Here is a 23957-nt window from a genome sequence, read left to right as displayed (position 1 = left end):
GCAATGTAAAGCAAAATCAGCTCACGTTTCTAGTTAGACGGGATCGCTGATGTATGTATAGATAGCGTATATTGCGTCTATTTGTGTTCTCCCGTATACTCTATACTATCATAATGTAATAGCTAACTTTTCTGCTTTCGTTATTGGACATGGAGTGCGATTGCATATTGTTTTTATATATCCTATTCTTCTAGCAAGCCGCAAACTGAAACTGTTTCCTTTAAAAATTTAAAAAATCACTAAACAGCCTCTCGTCTGCATTAAAGTGGTTTTTCATAAGTATTTTAAAATATCCTTCCTCACTTCTCTTTTTGAAAACACTGTGAGTACACAATCGAGTTTCACTAAAGGTCCAGAATATCCTCGTTTTCCATCTCTTCGATCAACAGGATCTTCAAAACTTTGCTCTTAACACCCATAGTGGGAGCAAACTACATTTTAACACAGTCAGCAACCAACTGTTGAACTGAATAGACGCGTTCTTGGACAACGTACCTTTATACTGTAACCAAAGTGTTCGAAATGCTTACTAACCCTAAAGTATAACTTGAAAAGTTGGAAACCAAACTTGGAAGTTTGGTTAAATGCCTTGAAAGTCTTGCATAATATTAAATGGAAGATTCGGTGACAAAAAACGAGAGGGAAAATCATAGGTAATCTTATTTAATGATCACAAACAAACTATGGAAAACTTGGAGAACCACTCAGCAGAAAATGCTAAGAAATGCCGTGATTATGTTATATTGTTTAGCATTATATTTATTCAGTTGAGCAATTACACTAAAAGAATTACTCCGAGTAAGCTAATACATTGAACATCTTTCGCCTGGAAATGCATAAATTGAACTGACGTGCTTGGACCTAAAGTCCTCACCACATGAATCGAGGATTGGAACGTAGGGAGAAATTGTATCAAGCAAACAAACATTAAATTTTCTCAGATTTCCTAACCCCTTTGACTCATTTCAAAATGGACATTCTTGCATTTTATCTTCGTAAGCGTACCAAAGTCAGCTGTTCTTAGAGCGATACCGCCTCTAGCCCACCAGATGACCGGAGGATTACCCGCCATAAAATGTCGCTCACACGGCCGCTGCCCTGAGTGATCAGCAGGTAATGTCACGTGGTCATCAACATGTGGCGAGTGGAAGATGTGAAGATGATGAAGAAGTACTCGTGTGGAAGACAAGATTAAACGAGACCATTTCACTGATCTGCGGTCAGTCACCTCCATTGAGGTTTGATCTGTATCAAATTGCCTGCAGCGACTCCAAAAGTGTTTTACAGCGTTTTGCTTCAACAATTGAATTACTGATATCAGTTCGCATTATAGTTTAACCAAGGTAACTCACAGAAGTTTACCTCTCTTTATGAGCATTTGAGTAAGTTTCCGAAAGAACACTATTCATCTTGAAGTATACGTCCCTTTACCATGATAAATCTGAAGTCATTTTTAGAATCGAAGTTCTGTGGTTGAATTAAAACACCGACAGAGTGCATTGATGTGAATTACATAGCCAATTTCTGCCAAATATGCAAACGTTTTAACCAAGCATTAAAACTTTTTATTATAAACTGTAGCATGTTTCATGTCATATCAAATATAATAGTACCAAAAATTAAAGGAGGAAATCGAATGTTGGCATTAGCGCAGTATGTGAGTGGCTCATTCTAATATATTGTATTCGATTACAATATTAGCTTTAGTTAGTCCATATAGTTGGATACCTCATTTGGTATTGAAAAGTTAATAGTAAAAGTAACAGGTTATGTATCCGAAGAGTACTTCTTCCCTACAAGATACCAGCTCTAAAATGCATGAAGTATAAACTTTCTGAAGATTTATAACATAAATTTAAGTAATATTGATATAATTTACTAGTTATTCAAAATAACAACATCCTGTTAATTTTCTGCCAAAGGCTTTCACTCTTTGAACACAGTCACACCTATGCACGTACAGGGTTTCTCCTAACTTTCCTGGGATCGGTCCCGTGCCCAAAGAACGTTCCCTATTAATTCGGGTATTGACACAGGATGAAAGTAACAATCAATATTCAAAGCACGGCCTTCATACTTGGCTCGTGCGACGCAGCCGCGTGTTCGTGAGTAAAGGCTGGCCAAAGAGTTTTACTGTAAAGCCCATTAGCGTTTCAAACCCTAATAAAGAAACAAATTAGAAAATGTTGCACACTTTTGGAAAATTTAATTTTGAATCATTTCATGGTAGGGTCCCAAATTAATTTTACAATGTTACAATTGTTAATTACAAGTATCAAAGTAAGCTCACAAGGGAACATTTGTATAAAGAAGGTTCCAGTGACCGTAGGTTCTCAACCTTTCTACGTCTTTAATTTTGAAGTGCGGCGATCACCATATAGATAGTACTAGATAATCTAAATATGTGTGAAATCCATTTTGAGATAGACGTTTGATATGTATAGTAATATAACACGGCAACAGCTAGAGACGAATAAAACATAAAAATGCATTACAAATAATCAATTCTCATAAACACAAACCATATACAAATGACAAACCTTCACGAAACTGTTATGAAAACTGGCATCCTACCTTAATGAATCATTACAGAAAGTCTTTGAGCAAACACAATAACTAGATGCTCTGATTATTGAGCGTGAAAAGCGCATCGAATATGAAATCAACTGCAGCGCAAAGGCACACAACACGAGAAAGTGTTTAGACGATTTGTTCTGTTTCAGACCATCGGCCGGGGAAAGCATTCACTTATCTGTACACGAGAAACTCTAATTGTTACACATAAAAGTGTCGTTTCCTCACTGTTGGTTTACGCTGCGCTGCGCTTGTAAGACGAGACGATGTGACAAGTGATACGGTTTAGGAAGCATTGTTGTAGGAGGAAATTGGTGTTGTTCAAGAGGGTTGCGTGGGCATGAAAGTGATAAGCCCACATCTATCTTTACAACTGTTTTTAAAGAATATGACAATCTTAGGAAGAGTTCCATCTTAGTTATATCGAAAAGGCCTTCGATAGTGAATAGGAAATGTATATTTTTACAACTAATATTATTAGTAATGGCAGTCACATCGAGAGATCACCGGCAGGGGTAAAAAGTAAAAAGATATGAATCCTTTAGCATAGTGGATCTTCGGTTTCTTTATTATGCCAGTGGATCACTAACCATCCCAAACCGCGAGGAAACATTATATCTATTGGTTGCAAATTTAATGCATTAAATTTCATTGCTAATAAAAAAGAACATGCAGAAAATAAATTGACCCAAACAATACCGTTGGGCTCACTATTTGACAGCACTTGGTACCAAACTTCAAAGACATTTCTCAGAGGAAATAAATGACAAATAGACTAATTAGTACTGAAGACCCCCCAAATCGTCGAGGAAACGTGGTGAAATACGCCTATTCACAGGAACAAGGTACGTTTATTAGATTCAAAACGGCCTCTTCAGCTGAGTGACGTCTCCCACGGTTTTCGCTCCCAGCCGTTGTTGGCAGATTATCATTTGAAAGTCCTCACTTTCCTTCCTATTTAATTACTGCTGTTGTTGAAAAGCCTCCACGTTAGAGGTAGGTGATTTTGATACGATTTGGAACTATGGTGCTACAGTGATTTCATACGTATTAGCTTTAAAATCAAGAAATATTGGAACCTAATTTCTATTCTAACGATGCAAAATATTTAGTAATATCATTGCTAGCAATTGATCAAAATAGTTGGCCGAATTATGAGATACTGATGATAAAATATTTATATCTTCTAAAGTAGACCAGCCAGGGGTGGGGGTGATCTGTGCTGTGTGATTGAATACTGGCGAATGTCAAGGTACAGGTGTTGAGGTGGTATCCAAAAGTCATGGATTATTCTGTAGCAACCATTAATGAAAATACAGAGAAATGAATCCATCTCTGAATCTATAAGTTAGTTCTCTTCTCTATAATCATATGCTGATGAATGTTGAGATGCAGATGTTGAGTTTCCAAGTGAACCGCATCCCGGTGCAAAAGTCAGTGAAAGGAACCTCTGGACACGGCGTGTGGCCAAGTAGGCGTCTGCAAATGAGACTGATGTTCGACGATCAGATCAAACCTGTAATTGGACTCATTGTTGTAACAATTCAGCGAGAATTCACTCGATTGGATTCATCCGGGTAAATTAATTTCGATGCAAAGCAGTCAATCTTTAACTTAATGTTGGACAAACCTTCTTCAGAAAAATTAGAGTAACGGGCCTGATAGAAAACTGGTGTAATTGTGATTCAAATTTTATCTATAATTGAAGTTAGTTCATGTGTATATTCATGTGAAACCGAACCTAAGATTCACTAATAAAGAGGAAGAGCGGGCTTAGATGCTTCAAGCTATATTTTAGAGTCCATAACATACTATTGGAACAGTTCCTTTTAAAATGTTTACTCTATTATCGCATCATTTATTTCTTGAAAACATTTGCGTCACAAAATAACTACTACTAGTCTACTACTAGGTACTTACTTACTAGGTACTAGGTACTTGGTTCAATCCTTAACCAAGAATAAGTTATCAAAATGATGTAACCAAAGTAAAGCCTAATCCACTTCTATTTTTACAGCGCTTGCATCTAACCCAATACCCGTAAGTCGTTTGACCTAACAGCAATAGAACTTTACATAACTATATGTAAATACGATTTCTTATGCAAGTGTTGAAATCAATCCACTAATAAAAATACGTTAATACACAAATACTTCACACAATCGGGATTGCAAAATCATATTTAATCTAAATCCGCACCCAGGTCTGCGTTTCCTATAAACAGGACAAAGCATCAATCAATTTGTTTCGCAAAACCTTTTCTACACTTTTCTACATATTATATAGCATTTATCTATCATCATCCGATAATCCCATATTATTTTCTTATTGCGTCCCTTCGAACCCTTATTCGTTGATGAAAAGAAAACTGAAAGAAACCTTTTGAAAAATATTATTCTACTGAATATTGTTTAGTTTGAATAAAAACAAAGTTTAGCAACATCAGTGTTGCTCATAAATAAGCGTCTACTCTCAGCAACACATGATGTCTTGCTCTTTGTACAGAAGAATCCCACGCTATATAACTTAATTTAAGTCAAATTCTATTTTGTGTACAACTCCACTTGAAACACCGCACGCTTCTCTCCAATAAATCTTTACTCAACCCCTCAAATAACCCAATCCGGGATAAAATCCACAACTCTAACTTCAGAGTTGTTGATAAAACTCTAAACTATTGCAGCTTATAAACTGGGAGTTTCTTTAACAAACCATTACTCATCCAACTACTGCATGACAAACCTTAGTAAATTGATGATGCTATCTTTAAAAATACTACCTCTTTAAAAGTCATTGGGCTACAACACCTGGGTTTGGACAACCCATAACTGAAAACATACAAAAACATCACTGGGAATAGTGTATACACCACAAAAATATCCCTAATAGGGATAAAATCCCTTCCAGAGCCGTCGGGAAGCAGAAGAATAGCGACAATTACCGAGCAGCACCCATAGATCCAACGGTCGTGCCACTTCTCCAACCTCAATCCTCTACACTTGTCTATCGTCTGACCAGTTCCATCCTACAATTACAATGGTAATGACAGGGATGTAACGAGCCTCAGGTTCCTACACGGCTACATGCAGATTTAGACTATTGTTACAAGTGCTGAGTCATGTGAGAAGAGAAGACGATTGATAACACTTTGACAGGTGGGAGTGTTATTGATTGGTGAATATCATTAATAAAGTGGAAGTAGGCTAATTAGTGATGTATACACAGGTCCGGGGTCAAGTTTGATGTTTGTCATGATTGATGGAAACGTGTTTAAATGGGAAATATTGGAGTTGTTTATTTATATATTTTGCATAAAAGAGGATGTTGGTTACTTTAAAACCTACATTTGACCAGAGAGGAGCACCATTGACTATACACATGAATTAGTGTATGTTGATGGTGGAATGTACGAAACAAATTTGGCAGAGGGCCGGTACAGTACAAGTATAAACATTAGTGGCATTTTCTGAACGCAAACTAAAGATACAGATTATTTAAATCGTAGGACATACCTATAAATACCTATTTCAAATTTAAGTTTCTTAAGAGGATTTATTGTAAACACACACGACAAACTTTGAAGCGGCTTTATGAATATTAGTTTTGTAAATTCGACAATCTTAAATTATGAAGTAAAATCAAGACGATATAAACATTGCTGCACATGCAATGTTACTTATTCCCACTGAGGTGTAATGTTAGTTTCCAAAGGAGAAACTCAATTTTAGTAAATAATGTATTGGGTTTGGATGGAGATTTTGTATAATTAAAAGTTTACCTTAATATCTGCCACTTTGAATTGTTACTAATTATGTTAACACTCATCTAAGACATTTAAAATATAAACACATAGTTTTTCTGGTACCGTGGACTACAGTTCTTTTAAATAAGTATAACCAAAAGTAGAGCAAAACATCATCATGGTTTGTACAAAAGTCAGTTAATTTGAACCAACTATAAAAAAAGCTATGAAAAATGAGAATTTCACTTTATTGTTTAGGTGCAGTAGTAGAACATTATAGCTATGGTAGTTGTGCTATATAATAACATATAGTAAATTAAAAGAACAAAAGTTTCTTAAGCCGTGTCCTCTCACATTGCAAACGCAAAGCACGAGTATAACTGCAATATTCACAGGCCGACGCCGAACGAAGGACGGATACTCTGCTAGTTTAGTACAAAGCAAAGACAAGAGAATAAGCATCTGTGGAATAAAGCTATATGTCATAAACTAAGAATAATACACAGCGATAAGTTTAATTTTGATTGCATGTTATAATAGACAAACAGTATCCGCATAACTAATGAACTATGGTCAACCCCTGTACTGTTCACGTACATTTTCTATCTGTCCACTTTATCACATTGTGAAAGAACCGTTAACGCCTCGGGAGGCAAAATGAGGACGTTTTTGATAGTAAACACAAGCGATTACCTAAGTGCGTCGGCAAATGCAGGAAGTTTGCCTAATGATAATGGGGGACTATAGAGTGGTTCTGAGAATGGGTTAGCTTTGCGTAAACTACGTTAAGAAACGTCATAATAAACGTTTTAATACGATGTAGTAACACTTCGGCCCAGTAACATTTCGGCCAAACTCAAATTTCTTAGAAAAACAGTATCACTTCGTCCCACTCGCTTTTACAGATGATTAAATAAGCTAATGGAGTAACATTTCGGCCCGACGAAAAATTGACAAGGGTTGAAGAACACAGTTCAGGTAGTAAGAGGTACATGACCTGTATACTTTGCAACCACCCTCTGGTGGAATGTCGCCCAACCGTCACCCCTTGCATCCTCTGACCTCACATGACGGAGAATCGGTGGAATCTTACCTAACCTAACCTGTCAAATATTTTGTTGGGACGAAGTGTTACTAGTGGGCAGGTAGAGAGTTGGACCGTAGGCCACATCTGAGGGTTTCGGGCCGAAATGTTACTGGGCCGAAGTGTTACTTGGGCCGAAGTGTTACGACACGATAATAAACGTTTTAATACAGCTTATAAATACACCGTGTCCCAAAAATAAACTGAACAATTTTAAATTGTTATATAATACGTCCAGGCATACCTAGTCTACTTTGAAGGTGATCATATGATAACTGAGTTCATGAAGTTTTGTTCAATATCAATTAAAACTATCAGCTGATTCATTGTTGTCGCTTGAAACTTGAAATTTAAAAACATTGTCCTGTCATTAAGCAGGCACCATGAACGCACGAGAGAAAGCGCAATTCGTTGAGTGGTGCATTCAAAGTAAGTCAGATATTGCAGTGCAAAAAACATTTAGAAGACGCTATGGTCGACGTCCTCCATCACGGAACAGCATTCGAACCTAGTATGACAAATTTATGTTAACTGGAAGCTTACAACATTTGAAAGGTAAAGGTAGGCTGAAAATCCAAAATGAATTGATTGAAAACGTGCAACAATTATTTCTTCACGACCCTCGAAAGTCTGTTCGCTGTGCAGCATGTGAGTTAAATTTGTCAAAATTATAAGTTTATAAGACAGAAGTTTCCGATGTCCGAGAATTGAGGCAAAGAATAAATGCAGCCTTTACTAACATTATACTGACGAAATGTGCCATAGAGTGTGGGCTGAATTGGACAGCCATATTGACTATCTTTTTGCCAACAATGGCAACCATGTTGAAAATCATTAACACATATGATATCAAACAAAACTTAGGAATATGTGTGTCAGTTAAAATGTAATTAGTTTATCGTGTGATTGTTAATAAACTTTTTATAAGTAAATAAAGTTGTTCAGTTTTTTTTGGGACACTGTGTATATTTTTAGAATAGTAATTTAGGCGCAGTTAGCTTTGATTTGTTGATTACTTTGACTTAGTGTATAGTAGATCCGTCAAATTTACTAAGTGCTCGAAGATTTATAGACAGTTTCCAACCCCTTCCTTAATATTATGATTTTGTTAGTTTATGACGTAATTATTACATTTAATTATAAGCTGGTATATATCCATATTGAACATAATAAAGTATACTAATAACAGTCCAAAAATGCATAATGCATATTCATTAAACGTTTTAGGTAGATTTATAATTATAACTAATTTAATTTTACAAAATTAATTTTAATGTTGTACCATTGACTAAACATGGGGATGGAATGTCTAGTTGTATTGTCAAATACAAGGAATAGTCAAAGGTTAATAGTTAATAGTTGTTGTATAGTCAAAGGTTGTACCTTATGTGTTAAAGAGAAAATAACTCCGTTGTAAACACTAGGTTTGAATCAAGCGTCAATACAGCTCCAGGTCAGAACTAATTACAAAACTAGATTCCGAATCAGACTTTCCTTTCTAGGATGGAAACAGAACTGATTTGCGGTGAATTGCAGATCAAGACCTTTTGTATTGCTTTCTCTACCGTCTGCAGCTGTAATAGACCTGCCCGTCATATGTAACATATTGTTTTAGCCAATAGGTCAATTAGGTTTATTCAATGTAGCTTAGAGGTCTATGTTATTAAATCTATATATCACCGTGTGGGTATAAGTGGAGATCTCCGCAAGAGAACGTTATTCCTTCCTATTTTGTTTCCTAGATATATGTACGTTAATTTAAGGTGGGTTCCAAACCATGTAGAGATTGTGTTAGCAAAACTTCGCTAACAATAAAGTCGCGGTATAATCTCATATTTGAAATAAAATAATGATTAGCGGAATTAGAATTTGGGCATTCAAAGTCAGTCATGTGTTTGACCATTTAGATTTTGTTCGTCAGCAACCTTTCTAATAGATTTTGATAGGCATAGCAATATTATCCTAATTGTTATTTTATCGTGTCTATATACGCTAGTGGCAATATTTTAGCATCGCTTTTTGTTGGGGAACGGTCAAAATCCTAGCCTTACTGCTATCTATCGTCAATCTGTTGTTGGAAAGCATCATTAATTAATAGCCCAATGGCATCTAGGATCTGGTCACTCGATTGGAACGATCTCGATATCGATCGGGATTAAACTAGCAACCTTCACATCTGAACTATAACTACTCGGCTACGCAGACAATTAATTTACTTTAAATGCCCTTTAATAAATTAGGGAAAATTAAAGTGTAAAAAGTAAAAATTTGGACGAACCTTTGGCTTCTGGGTATCATACAAAACGAAGCGAAACTATAGGTCTTCACATGTTTTATAGGACAATAGCCACATAACCGCTGCAAAATTTGCCAGGTAAGACATATTATGTAGCCCTATAGTAATTCCAAGGGGTTCCCATACAATATTTTTCAATGTGATAGAGGGATATTTGGTTGATTTCTCTTTTCTATGAGCAGACCTCGTTTGGAAGTATAATTAAACATGAATACACTACTAGAGGTTGAAAAATTAAATAAAGACAGACCAAAGTTAAATTATTTGACTTTGAAAATTCATGCTGCATGTAGATGTTGCAGGCAATGTTGAACCATAGACAGAGCCCGATGTATAATCCATCATCAGTTCACTCTGAAGAATGCAGCATGGATAACTGTGGGAGTGGCTTCATTATACTCTCTGCGGGAATTTGCGAGTCAAAAGTCAAACGGATAAATCTGCGGGGAGGCGAGACCCTTCATTAATATCTCGAGATTTGTATACAAGATGTCAGAGGTAATACCAGCCGAGGAGGTAACACCTCATTCATCGCGTTGCTTGAATTCATGGGCAAGAAAGATGAGGAACTGCTGTGTTATTCCTAATCCTGGTTTTTACTACATTTACCTAACTATGTGGAATTGTATTGTGTTAAACAACGTAGTATTTCCTCCAGATAAAATGTTTAAAAATTGACAACAATTAAGAGAACATCAATAATGTATCCTTGAAATGTTTACTGGCAGAAGGAAAAGGGGTTGGAGAGCCAATAGGTTTTCAGATGGTTTAACAAATCGAGCAGCTCTAAGTATGGTCAGGCGTAATTTTGCTGTACAGTGTACTTGAGAAAGTATAACGACCCAACTAACCTGAACCACATTGATGTGATGTGAAAACCAGAGCTCAGTTTAGAACAGAAGGAAAATGGGGAATCTGTCTTCCGCGGCGTTAAAGTTCCCAAGATTGTTCTACGCGGTGCACTATTTCGACTCAAACACCCTAAAATATATATTGATGATTTACTATGCATACATCATACTGAAGAGGAAACGATGTCCCTGGCAACGGTAATACCTGGCAATCCCAGAAAATATTTAAGTACAACTGTACAACTACTTTGCAACGTCTCTGTTTGAACGTTTGGACGTAGCATCTGTTTCCCGTACGCATTAACAGTTAGAAATTTTAGGAAATAAACATCCAAATACCGCAATCACGGAAGCAATTACATAACTGAAGTCGAATTCTGCGTTGCATGAACGCGGTCATTTGCTCATTCTGGATATCAGGAAGACCCGTAGTTCTTCGACATGGAACATCAAGCTCCACTGTTCCATCATCCCAGCGGTCGTAGTCTCGCTCCAGTAATTGATCTGGGGAATTACCTTCATTAACCTCTGGCCAAGACGATAAAACCAGGGGCAGCTGAACAGTCTCAGCAGTGATCAGGACGCAACTAGCACTAGTCCTTTGGTTATACAGATTGCCAAGTACTGTTGTGTCCCTCCCTACTACTAGAGGGTATAGGTATAAAATCCAACGTGACACAGCTAAGAACTAAGAACACTCCGGGAGGGTTTCCCATGTAAGAAGATCCGTAAACCACTGATCTCAGTAAAATGTTAAAACTAATGAAATTGATACATAATTAACTATGATCAACGACATACACTTATTGGGCGTTCTCAGTTGCTGGTATTAACTTTATTTGACTAGCAAAAAGCTAGCATCCCTCAAGTCCTCTTTGTAACTTTATTCACAAGGCTACGAAGTACGGGGTATGTTTTAAAACTATGTACGTATTACATCTTCAAAAAAATCATGCCTCTTGCTATCAGTGTTCATATACATCATCAGCATCAAAGATATTCTGTACTTAATGATTATAACATTACTCCTCATTCATCAATCTCTGTACCTTACAAGGTTCGTCGGAAGAGTTGTTGGATATGCAATAGTAGTTTAAGTGAAATTTTGATGGAAAGTGGTGACAATGACCTAGAAGCGACAATGTGGGTGGATGAGTCTGCAACGTCATCGTTGTCTGCACGACTTGTCACTGTACATCCGTGACGTCACACCATGACTCTCTCCCTCGCTCTCATTAGTTGTTATGCAGCTGCGATGTGCGTCAAGAGAACCTTATGCGATTATACGGCTATTTGAAGTAATGCTAGTGCTAATGCTAGTTGATGAATTTTATCATATTCTTTAAACCAAGAAATACAATTACGGAGCTTTTTACATCAGTACGTAATGTATTTTATTTGTAAGTAGTCATAAGCGAGGTTGAAGAAAGATTTACATTTACAGGTAAAACTCCCTTACAGGCTCGGAGCTTGTGCATTCATGAAGAACAAATGTAGACCGCGTGACCACGTAAGCAAAAAAATATATATACATATATATTTACTTAGCATTGGGCAAAATTCTTCTTTACTATATGATATTTTTGACTGCATGATTCAAGAAGTCCATCAGAATAGCAAGGCAACGAACAACGAACTATAGTATATTTAGAGATGCTATTCACAGTCTTCGCCTCAAGCCACGAACTGATTTGAAAGCTAAACACAAAAGAAACCCAGAATAGAAGATGAGTCACAATAGATATAGCCTCGTAACCCAGAGATTTAAAAGGTACAATAGAACTGATCTAGATTAATAAATAAGTAGGCGACGATAAACAGTATATAGTTATCGTTAAAAGAAACTGTAAGCTACTAACCAAAGACGTCCAAAAGCTAAAAACCTCCCGTGAAAAAGCTCTTCGCCCCCAACGATAAAGCTTGGTCTGCTAGGAAGCCTTGCAAGAGCAATGCACCCCTCTCAGCCATTAAGACAGGAAATGAACATCGGGCAAAAACTAAAACAAAAGTAATGGAGAATGTCTACAGCACAAAAAGCAAGTGTTGAAGTTACAAATGTCAGTTCTCATCATGGGTCATTTAGTTGTTGGCGGCTGGACCCATGATAACTTCCGGACCCTTATCAGCTGACTTCTACATCAGCTGACTTCCGGTACACCGGTGGATCAATGGTCGGAAAGTGTGGGAGACGTCACGACGTCACTTTCTCTGTAGATTTATCATCAAACTTCCGACCGAAAACAGATGTTTTCTGGTCCTTTCCTTATCAAACACATCGCAAAAGAGTTGGCCACGACTGGATCGTCCGTGACTGCAGACAGATGTTGCTAGTTTTACCAAGACAAACTAGAATGGAATTCAATCAGTTGTGTTTCTATAAACTTATCATAGATACAGTTAATTGATATAATGAAAAATATGAGACACGCCGAAGAAGGCCGAATTCAGTTGGAACAGCTTCAGTCTTTCCTATAACCTACTATGACAAAAGTTGATGTTGGTAAAGTGTAATTATTGTCTATTGAGAAGGTTTCGTATGAGAAGGGGTGTCGTAATGTAAATGTGTGTACAATACAAATGAATTCAAAAGAATGGTTTACCCATCGTACCAAAAAGGATTTTAAAATTAAATTTATATTCAAAACTGATTTTGTCAATACCAAAAATGTTCACCAAATACGACGATACCAATTACCAAAGATCGATACCAACTTTCCACTCATCTCATTTAGTCAACCACTCACTTGCACCGCTATAGTGAGGAACGTCAAATGATCCACGTAGTGGTTGCAATTAGAGAAAATAAGCGTGCTAACTATTTGTTTAGGTGTAACAAGAACACTGATAAAAACTGAATACTAAAATCCCTCAAGTAGGGCAAGCAATTTAATCGTAGAAAATGTCTTCTGATCAGTTGTTTAAGTTAACACATAAAGAATTTACGTCATGACAAATGCTTTAAGTCTTGTGTTGACAGCTATGAAAGTGACTTCCATCGGCAAATGACGCTTGGAGGATGGCACGCTTATGTGCGCATATCAGGATTGGACTTTCCCAGAGGTCGGTTCAAGAGTCACCGTGTGAAGGGAGAAAGCTTGGCCTCAGAACTGTCTCTTGTCCAACTACTGCGCCGCATTGCTGGTTCGTCACCAAATACGACGATACCATTTACCAAAAATCGATACCAAGAGATTGCTGGCATGTAGCGTTGGAAATTGGTTAACTGAAATATTGTTGATGATTTTTATTTTCAGATGACTCATAATCGGCCACGAAGGGGTTTCTTTATTCTTTACCCAGAGCGATAATTTTCATCCCTATCGGAACGTCTTCACGAAATCAAATTTCAGTCAGGAAAATTGCGATCGTCATAAATCTATATCTCGTTTCGACAAACCCAAAAAGGATACATTAGACTTTAGATTGGCAGATCAGTCACAAAACTATAGCACGTCCTATAACCTCACGGTTAATCTCGTTGAACCCCATAACATTAATTTAACAACCAACACGGGTGAAACAGCATCTTGTTGCTGTTCAATTTCCATCGCAAAATGGCATCCAAACAAACGTTAAGCATATTGTCTGTGGTTAGGGGTTCTTTAAGGTGGTTATAAGGTCGATGAATCTAAAGTTCTCTAGATGCACACGGGAACATCAAGTACACACGAAAAGAACTGCTTCTTCGTGGTAGATTAAATTTACAAATTAGCGTCATAGCTACAACGTGCATTATGTACTTTACACTAATTGTCGCTCGCTAGCCACGCATTTAACCACACGTCTGTACCATCCACCAGATTTCTTCCATACAGTGTTGCACAAATGCACTTTACAGTAATAGATGCTAGCCTCGCAGAACCACACTTGGGTGGTCACTGATGATGGTTACCGTCCGCGGTCATGGATTCTACTCCTCGGGTAATTAAACTGCGTCGGTACCGGTGACGTAATTACCGGAAACGAACCAAGCGCCGGATACGGAACTAATTTCTGGTCAACTAAAATCAGTTCTTGTTATTTTATTGTATAGGCCTACTTGGTCTTCAGCTGGATTTGTTTACGGTTTAAGATGCATTTGTGTCGTAGTCCGATGTCCGATCTAAGTGTCAGAACATAGCATATTTGAATATTGCATGTGGAGTGCATATAACGGAGCTGTTGCACATCTAACTTCGATAGATTTTATAATTAACTCACTTAGACAAACCAGAGTGGGTAGGGCGTGAATTTTAGTTGCAACTGACACCGAAGACAAAATAGTACTATTATGTGTTAATACTAAAAATGTCTGAGACGCTGAATAGAAGATAGAAGATGTAGAGCTTGCCTTAAAATCTTAAGGTTGCTGGTTCGTACTCGAACTCGAACAGAATGAATGTCAATTCTTGACCCAAATGCCATTGATCATTGGGAGTCAGTATTAACGATGCCACCTAAAACGTTGAACTAAAGTGATTCAACTAAGGGCTTCGCATTCCCAGCATCAGATTGATTTATATTATTCTTTTTAACAGATTAAGTGATGCTGTCCAACTCTCTTAACAATAAATTTAACATCTGGTCCTTCAGTTGAATCTTTAACCACAGTCAGATTATTAACAGCAGTCGAAATAGAAGTACACCTTGTTTTTTAACCTTTAACCTTGATTTCAATGGTTCGTACTCGAACTCGAACAGAATGAATGTCAATTCTTGACCCAAATGCCATTGATCATTGGGAGTCAGTATTAACGATGCCACCTAACAAAACGTTGAACTAAAGTGATTCAACTAAGGGCTTCGCATTCCCAGCATCAGATTGATTTATATTATTCTTTTTAACAGATTAAGTGATGCTGTCCAACTCTCTTAACAATAAATTTAACATCTGGTCCTTCAGTTGAATCTTTAACCACAGTCAGATTATTAACAGCAGTCGAAATAGACTAGTTTAATAAAAGAACATAGATTTTAAGTAGACTACTCTCATTGATAGTTGTTATCTAATTGAGGTAGGTACATCACTCTTTATAGTATAAATCTACAATCAACAAATATATTTTTTTATAAATTTGCAGGTTATTTATTCACCTAAAAAATAATCTCTGAAAGGTAAAATAATATTGTAATATTCGAAATCGAGTCTCGATCCCTATTAAACTATAAACATGTACAATGTGTGCAAGGGCCCTCTCGTAAATAAATGTTTATAACGCTATCATCACATCGAAGTTTTTGTTTTACTTTCGGTACCATGCCGCTACGCAGTCGTCTTCATCACAACAGTGGTTGACAGACGGAACGCCGGGCCAGAAACAGGTGTGAGATAATGGCGGTTAGATACCGGAACGTCGGATATGGAGCGGAAACTCGTCCTACAACCTACATATTGTTTACATACACCGAGACAACTTGTACTGTGACAATTTGTAGATGTGATCGCGTTGTAAAATCAGGATGTATTTGCGTAGGTTACATCCGGTAATGTTGGAGTGAGCTGATGTACCTAGCTTTCAGTTTTTCTATTATTTTAGGGTAAATTTAAGATTGTAATACCAGAGGTGAAGGGGTGGTGTATGAATGGATGGTAGTATTTGGTCAGGGGCGTGGTTTTAAAATGGTTGGATGAAACAAAATAATTATCAAACATAAAAACATAAACATGCATACACAGCCAGAAACAAACCGTTAAATTAGTTTTGGATGTTCCATAAAGATATTTAATGTTTTGAATGTATGAGCATTAAAAAATTAATGAATACTATATTATGGTTGAATACAATAAAAAAATATTGTTTGTGAGATACAGCAAGTAAATAGAACATACAATGCTGGTTTTGCACACGTTAATCAGCGATTGTGCAGCGTGGGGATTTATGAATGGTTTTACATAAAATAAATAAGTCACATTTCCTTTCAAATGTATCGCAAAAAACATACAGATACATGACTTGTCTGATAGCTCATACGGGTTATCTGCAATCAAGTTAGTGCAACATTATACCGCTGTCTAGCGTATACGTGTAATTTATTTAAATAATCAATTCCGATTCAGCTACATAAAATCGATTCACTCGGGCTGAAATCCCCATAATAAAGTCAAAATCTCCTCAAACGTTTTGTATTTTCCGGCTATGATTTTTGTACAACCGCCCTTTGGTGGCTTGAAAAGCAACTGAAATTTTCAAACTGAAGACACTGAAGTCCAGGACAAAAACTTTACTACAATCCCGTTACATTGGGGCATCGGTCATGGACTCGTTTAAAATTGGTTTTATAGGACAAAATTATCTTGTAATTTTACAACCCCCTTCGTTACACCATGTATCCGCCCCGACCATCCAAATCCGAGAACTACCGCGTCCGTGAGTCACAAGTTGGAGGTTCTCCACCTCTTGTACTTTCTCCCTGCGTCAGTATCCTAGATCTGCGTTCAGGATTTATTTTGAATCCGGCACAGGTCCGCACTTTCACTTCGGCGAAGGAATCGCACAAATTTGCAAATCAACATTGCAGTTTACCCGTGAGCATCATTACAGAAGAGGTGGATTTTCCAAGAAAATAAAATGAAAAACACATTATAAGTTAGGTTAATTTGGAGTTTTGTTTATTTAGTTTTTTAACCTTTTTGTGTTTTGTTGCTCTATTGGCTTGCTGAGTTTTTTATAATTTGACCAGCAATGAGCCTGAAGGGCGAATCTTGAATTCATTAAATACATTGTAAACTAAATTAGTTCAGATCCTACCAAATTACAGGTCATTGCTATATATTCCTTTTTCGTTTTACAATGAGTGCCAAAGACAAAGTAGCAATTATATACAGTGATAGATTATCGCAAGCTTTTGTAAATAAATAGGAAATCTTTATTCCAAACACAAAACTTGTGTGTATCACAAATAAACATCCACAAACCGCATAAACTAGAGACAACTCCTAGGACGCTAGATTCTACCATAGACAAGACACTGCACAGAAAACTGTAATCCTTAAAGTATAAACACTCATACTAATTGGCTTCAGGGATAATTTATGTAAATTCAGGGATTCCAGGAGGTATAAAAGTCATATAATCTAAAGAAAGTCAACAAGATTACAAAAACAATGTGTGTTAAATAAAGAAAAAGTGAAATTTAAAGCTTAAAAAACCCGATAATATCAATGTCTATAACAACTAACCGGCTATTTAATTTGAAGGAAACAGATTCAGTAATTAAACAAAATAATTTTAAAACGTATAATAATAAAATCAAATGAATATCATCATGAACTAGTCAGCATTATAAAATATCCAACAATTGAACAGTAGCTTTAACCAAACTATATAACAAGAGAAGCTTTAAAAAACAAATTAAATTTTGTTCTAAATAGTAATTATTGGTTATTGTTTTATTGAGTACTTTAAATATTATTTTTATTATATTTATAAATATGACTATTTTTTTATTTTGCAGCCCGTCGAAAGTATTTTAAAACGCTCGGCAGCGACGGAGCATATAAAACTAACTACTGTAGTCAATTTGTCAACCATAAAATATTTAGCACTCGAAAAGCTTAGCAACTTAATAATACCAACTAGGCCTATTCAATTTGTCAACCATAAAATATTTAGCATTCGAAAACTTAAACAAATTTTTTTAAACATCAAATCTTGCCGGTCTTGCTGGTACCGGTAGTGTAGTTGTGGCAAATTTGTGATATTTTATCTTCTTTGGTTAAGTCATAAAATGAAAGTCAATAATACAACAATTGACTATCTAAGTTCTGTTTCTTAAATACCTTAACTAGTTGTATTTTACTTAGTGGAGTAATTTTATCATAAAACTTTCAATAGATTACTAACCACGATATTTAAACCACTACTGTATTTTGCATTAATTGGTATCTCAAGTTACATTACACGTATTTAAAAGTTGAATATACGTAATCCCAAATTCTTAACATACCATGAATAAAAGGGGCACATATAATCCCAAGCAAGAAGCACAGCGTTGCTGAAAGCGGTAACATGGTGGTGCGCACACAACCGAACAGACCGCGGGTTTGCTTCGTACTGGCGGGGAAATGCGCGCTTGCGCGGTGCCCCGGGAGTTTTGCCCCTTCCACCTTGCGGAGCACTACGATACCCCCTCCCTCAGCACTAAGCACTAAAGTACTGCGCCGGCGTACTGCCTACTGACACATATCCTACCTGTAGTTTGCATGCGGCGTGCCGCACCGAGTTGTCCTTTTTGCGCGGCATTTTTGCGGCATGCCATCATCATCAGGGCGCATATCTTCATGCCTCGTTTCCGTTATGTGGTTTTGATTGTTCGATTCAATGTGACCTAAAGTATGACCTGTTTAATAAGTATGTGCATGTTTCGGTACTGTACTATCTTAAAACATGTTTGCTAATGGCTATTTACAGTAGGAACGTACACACTATTGAGATAAAATTCAATTCAATTCAATCATTTATTTTCACATAACGTCTACAAATCCAGCATAACTGGGAAACAGGTGAAATGGTCATATACCTAAAATACATAAAACTATAATAACTACAAAATCAAATAAATACACCACCTAAAAAATAATTCACTTTATAATACGCTCTGTCAACCAGCAATTTGCTTCTTTCTTGTATTTTTCAAACGATTCTAGTTTATTTTCAGGCAGTTTATTATACAATTTTTTCCCTAGATATTGTGGAAGGGTTTCAAGTGAGGTAAGTCTGTGAATGGGCAGTTGTAAATCGTTTCGGTGTCGTGTTACTTAAATAATTATGTGTATGGTTTTCATTCATAAAAGAACCAAGGTTTTTTTCAAGATTAATGTTTGCAGGATATAAACTGACGGAAGCGTTAATATTTTCAACTCTCTAAATAATAGTTTACAGAATCGTCTGGGTTTTGAAAATGTCATAATTCTAAGGATCCTTTTTTGAATTTTAAAAATGGTCACGTTTTAAACATTTTAATTCATTAAAAAACATTTGACAACAATAGGATATTAAACCTTGGGACAGTGCAATTTTCAAAATTTTGCAAACAAATTACATGTCTTAAGAATGACTGACAACATCAACTAGGTATGATTAATATGGTATCAATAAATCTACAGTTAATACTCATCGAAACTCAGTATAATTAAGTTAAGTATTGATTATATTTTACAATAAAGGCATTTTTCTAAATTGCCCCACTACAAAGGTTTATGTAGGTAGGCCTATTATATTTTATTTTGTCACATGTTTGGTTTCTAATAGATGTTATGAGACTACTTAATTGGGATATGATGATGCCGGATACGTTGCTACACACAATACTGTAGTTGGTGCGCTTTGCAAGAATACTGGAAGTAGTTTTTGAAAATTTCAAAATTCTACTCCTGCATTACAACATAAACCCAATGTAAGATGTATTTATGGGAGATTTCGTGGTATGTTGATTCTCATTATAACCTTTTAAGCACATTTCTTATGGTTGACTATTTCGAGTTAAATTATTAATACTATACGGATTATTAATAAATAACGCATTAATTAGACCACTACCTTCTTCAGTCAGTGTACTTATATACAATCAATGCATTATTTAAATAATAATTTAAAGCTATTACTAGGTTTCATGTAACACTTTTATAGCAAGTTTAATAATTCAATTACAATTTACACACACATTTCAACAAGAACTATCAATTACCCCCAAAATTCCCTTTATATATTTTCTAATGTATCGTGAAAATGTATATAGACTGTGTAGTGTACATTACAATCACCCATTCAACAAGACTAGGAACACTTGACTCATTGATTTTGATCACTCGGACAAACTCCACCTGTAGATAAAACAGGATGTTGGCCTCCAAAGAGTAATACTCGGCCAAGGCCGCCTCACCCGACATTACTCTGTGGACAAGGATGTTGGTCCGAGCGTTGACCTGTCTTCCTGTCAAGAAGAAAGTTACTCGTCACTAAGGCCTACCATACACGTTCCGTCCCGGACTGAAGGCCGAGCCTTGAGGCCGGAACTGCACAGTTTGGCCGGAGTCGTGATCTCCCCACACACGCTCAGTCCTGAACTGCACAGTTTGGCAGGAGTCGTCTTGCCTCCTCTTGGTCTAACAGGAAGTTAAGCTCACTGAAGTACCACTTTTGTGAAGATTTTACTTTTTAACTCTTTTCTAAATGCACTCCGTAAGTTGTTTATTTTTTCACCACAGTGTCCTTTGTTCTTTTTGTGTCAGATTTGTTCATAAATCTAATAACTCTTTATAAGCTGCTTCCCTCATGTACATGTTGTGGTATTATTTGCTTATTGAAGTAAAAAAGTCACGTGCACATGCAATAATGCTGAAAATGTGGTGGGAGGGGGGAAGCAGCACTGTCTTGGACTGCGGGATTCGCCATACACGTTCAAATCGGCCTCAAGGCCGGGCCTGGACGGACGTGATTCACATCCGGCCGTCCGGCCAACGATCTGCCTGAAGGAATCGACATACACGTTCAGTTTTTCCTTCAGTCCAGGACTGTACAGTCCGGGACTGAAGGAAAACCGGAACGTGTATGGTAGGCCTAAACAAGCATTGGGATCATTGGGATCTCCGCCCAGTGACGAGAACGCAGCTTCAAGTAGCTCCGGGTCTTAATACTCTTCTCACTTAAAACAAATGTATATTATCATATTACTTTGTTTTTAAAAACCTTTGTATTTGGACAGAGCTGATTTCATAAATGGGCCAATTGGGCCAGGACCATGCCAATGACTACTAAAACCTATGATCAGAAAGAAAGTCTATATTTCCCACTAAAAAAGGCAGCACTTCAGCACTTCTCGTCCACTAATTGTAGGAATCACTGTTGTACTATTCGTTGTCGTTGTGTGAACTAATATAATGATAGTAAATTCCAAAAATGGCAGCCATTCAAAGATATCTTGAATCTGCGATTTTGAATCTGAGGTATCTTACACTATTACAATATTACACTAGTAAATAGTTTTAATTTGATTTGCATTTAATTTTGACGTGCTTATCATCATCCTATGCTCACATTAAGGCCGGTTTTATGCACCGCGACAGTCGCGTGTCGCGGCGCGACTCAAGTTCTATTGAATCAAATGGGTATACTTTTATGCACCGCGACAGTCGCGACATGTGTTGCGGCTGACCGATCGGTCACGCGACAGCGACACTTTTTTGTCGCGTGAACTCACATCCGGTGGTGGGGGAATTAAAGAGCTCAGTGAGTTTTCTATCCAATGTAGAGTGTTGTTGTGATTTAGGAGTGATTATTAAGTGTTGTTTAAATATAGACCGTGTAGTGTTGTACACGTTAACGACAAAACCCCCATATAAACAAGATGTAAAACTTATAGCTGGAATTGGGTTATCCCTCTTAAAAATGCCATTACATAAGAAAATGGTGTAATTTATATTACAAATAAAGGATAAATGACTCATTTATATATTAACTATTAACATTAATCAATATAAATAATATGGAGAATTTCCCACGTGGAGTATGAAAAATACTACTGTCGCGGTGCATAAACGTACCCATTTGATCCAATAGAACTTGAACCGCGCGTGACACATTTTTGAAGCTGCGATTCTAAAAAATGTCGCGGGTTAGAGATCGCCGATTCACTCACGCGACAGTTTGTCGCTGTCGCGGTGCATATGCTCCCAACGTGGGGTGCATGCAATTGATAATTATACATTAGTTCAATATGTGAAGGTAATTGTAAATTATCTATTGCATGCACCCCACGTTTTTCGTTTTAAATCTTACAAGTATTTATACTGTCCACATATTTAAAAATTATTTTCTACTTTTTAGTGCGTTTAAAAACGTTTTGTTAAGAAAAATTTACAATTTATAAATTATTTGCTACTTTTTAGTTTTTAATGTGTGTTGATGTTAAATCTATTTCAAGCATCTATATCACATTAAGTCAGAGGCATGTGGGAAATCTAAAGGTTTGTATGAGTTTCTTTTCATATAGTTATGTATTAGCCTAGATTGAATGTATGGCCTACCTACTAACTATAAATATATCAATCTATTTAATTTATTGTTTACTTTACAGAATACTAAATAAAATTGCAATTGACATTATTAACAAGTACCTTTATATCTGCAATCAGATTGTTTATCTTTATTTTGAAACTAGCAAAATAGCCCGTTGTGGTTAAATACAACGGACTCTAGTAAAATAATGGTTATAAAATGTATACACCACTTTACTCACTAATATTAATGGTACAGATTAAGCACATGACATTAAGAATCACACACTTAATATAAAGAACACACTTTAAACAAATTATTAACAACAACATTTAATAGAAGAAAAATCAATTAAATAACAATATAACAATAAGCTGTTAAATTATTAACAGGTTTTGTATGATTAGATCATGCATATTGGTAAACCAATTAATTATTGTCACCTATAAAAATTATTGGGTTTTCTTTTCCGAGTTGGATTAGCCTTTTCTACCCGATCGATTTTCATAATTTTGGTCTTAAAATAAAGCTATGCAAGCACATATTTGTCATCTAGCATCATCATTAATTTATCTAATGCATTACTCGACGAAAATATATAAATGTGATTTTTAGATTGTTTACTTCAATTAAGATGTATTCCAGCAGTTCTAATTACATTACTCTATATGTTTTGATCTAAAAACCTTTTTAGTGAAATGCCAGCTTTCATTTGAGCTATTGATTATTAAGATCGGACTACCTAAAGCACACTGCTGAATCACGAATCATCAGTAATTATAATCGTTTTAGTACTTATCTGCAATCAATGATACGTAACTCTATTTTATTTAAGTTATTTTATACATCTTGGTCTTAAAATTCTTCAAGATATAAAGGCTTGCATTTGAGATATTGATAGTTTTAATCAGTTAAGTTCAAGTTACTGTATCCCTCAACCAGAAAACATAAATTTGAATATTTATTGGATATTGAATTTATTTTTAGATATATTTACTCAATTCTAATTACGTTATCCTATTTGTTTTGACCTAAGAACCTTCAGTGATATACCAGCCTCCATTTGAATGATTGATTATTTAGATCGGACGTACCTAAAGCGCACTCACTGCTAAATCACGAACAACCCAAATTGTTAAAAAAATTGAGTTATTTATAATCGATTTATAGTCAAACGATCTTGCTTGCAACCTCAACTCTAATTCTCAATTCTAATTACGTTATCCTATTTGTTTTGACCTAAGAACCTTCAGTGAAATACCAGCTCCCATTTGAATTATTGATCATTAAGATCGGACGTACCTAAAGCACACTACTGAATCACGAACAACCCAAATTGTTCAAAAAATTGATTTATTTATTATCGATTTATATTCAAACGATCTTGCTTGCAACCTCAACTGACAACTTTGACGGGTTCACCTAGTAAATCTAA

The 23957-nt window shown here is 36.2% G+C and overlaps 1 protein-coding gene across 2 annotated transcripts in view; it reads right to left on the bottom strand.

Annotated features, from left to right (window-relative positions):
- LOC129004864 (uncharacterized) overlaps positions 1 to 18569 on the bottom strand; it is a 68403-nt gene extending 49834 nt beyond the window's left edge. For both annotated transcript variants that reach the window (XM_054433544.1, XM_054433545.1), the window contains exon 1: positions 18474 to 18569. In XM_054433544.1, coding sequence (XP_054289519.1) covers positions 18474 to 18537 — 64 coding nt within the window. In that variant the 5' untranslated portion in view covers positions 18538 to 18569. The remainder of the gene's footprint in view (positions 1 to 18473) is intronic.
- Positions 18570 to 23957: the final 5388 nt, after the last annotated feature.

Source organism: Macrosteles quadrilineatus, unplaced genomic scaffold (assembly GCF_028750875.1).
Source record: "Macrosteles quadrilineatus isolate MER2022 unplaced genomic scaffold, UCM_ALF_1.0 Scaffold_12__1_contigs__length_5162894, whole genome shotgun sequence".
Taxonomy (NCBI): domain Eukaryota; kingdom Metazoa; phylum Arthropoda; class Insecta; order Hemiptera; family Cicadellidae; genus Macrosteles; species Macrosteles quadrilineatus.
The sequence above is the reverse complement of the archived record's forward strand: the minus strand, read 5'-3'. Positions and strand labels throughout refer to the sequence as shown.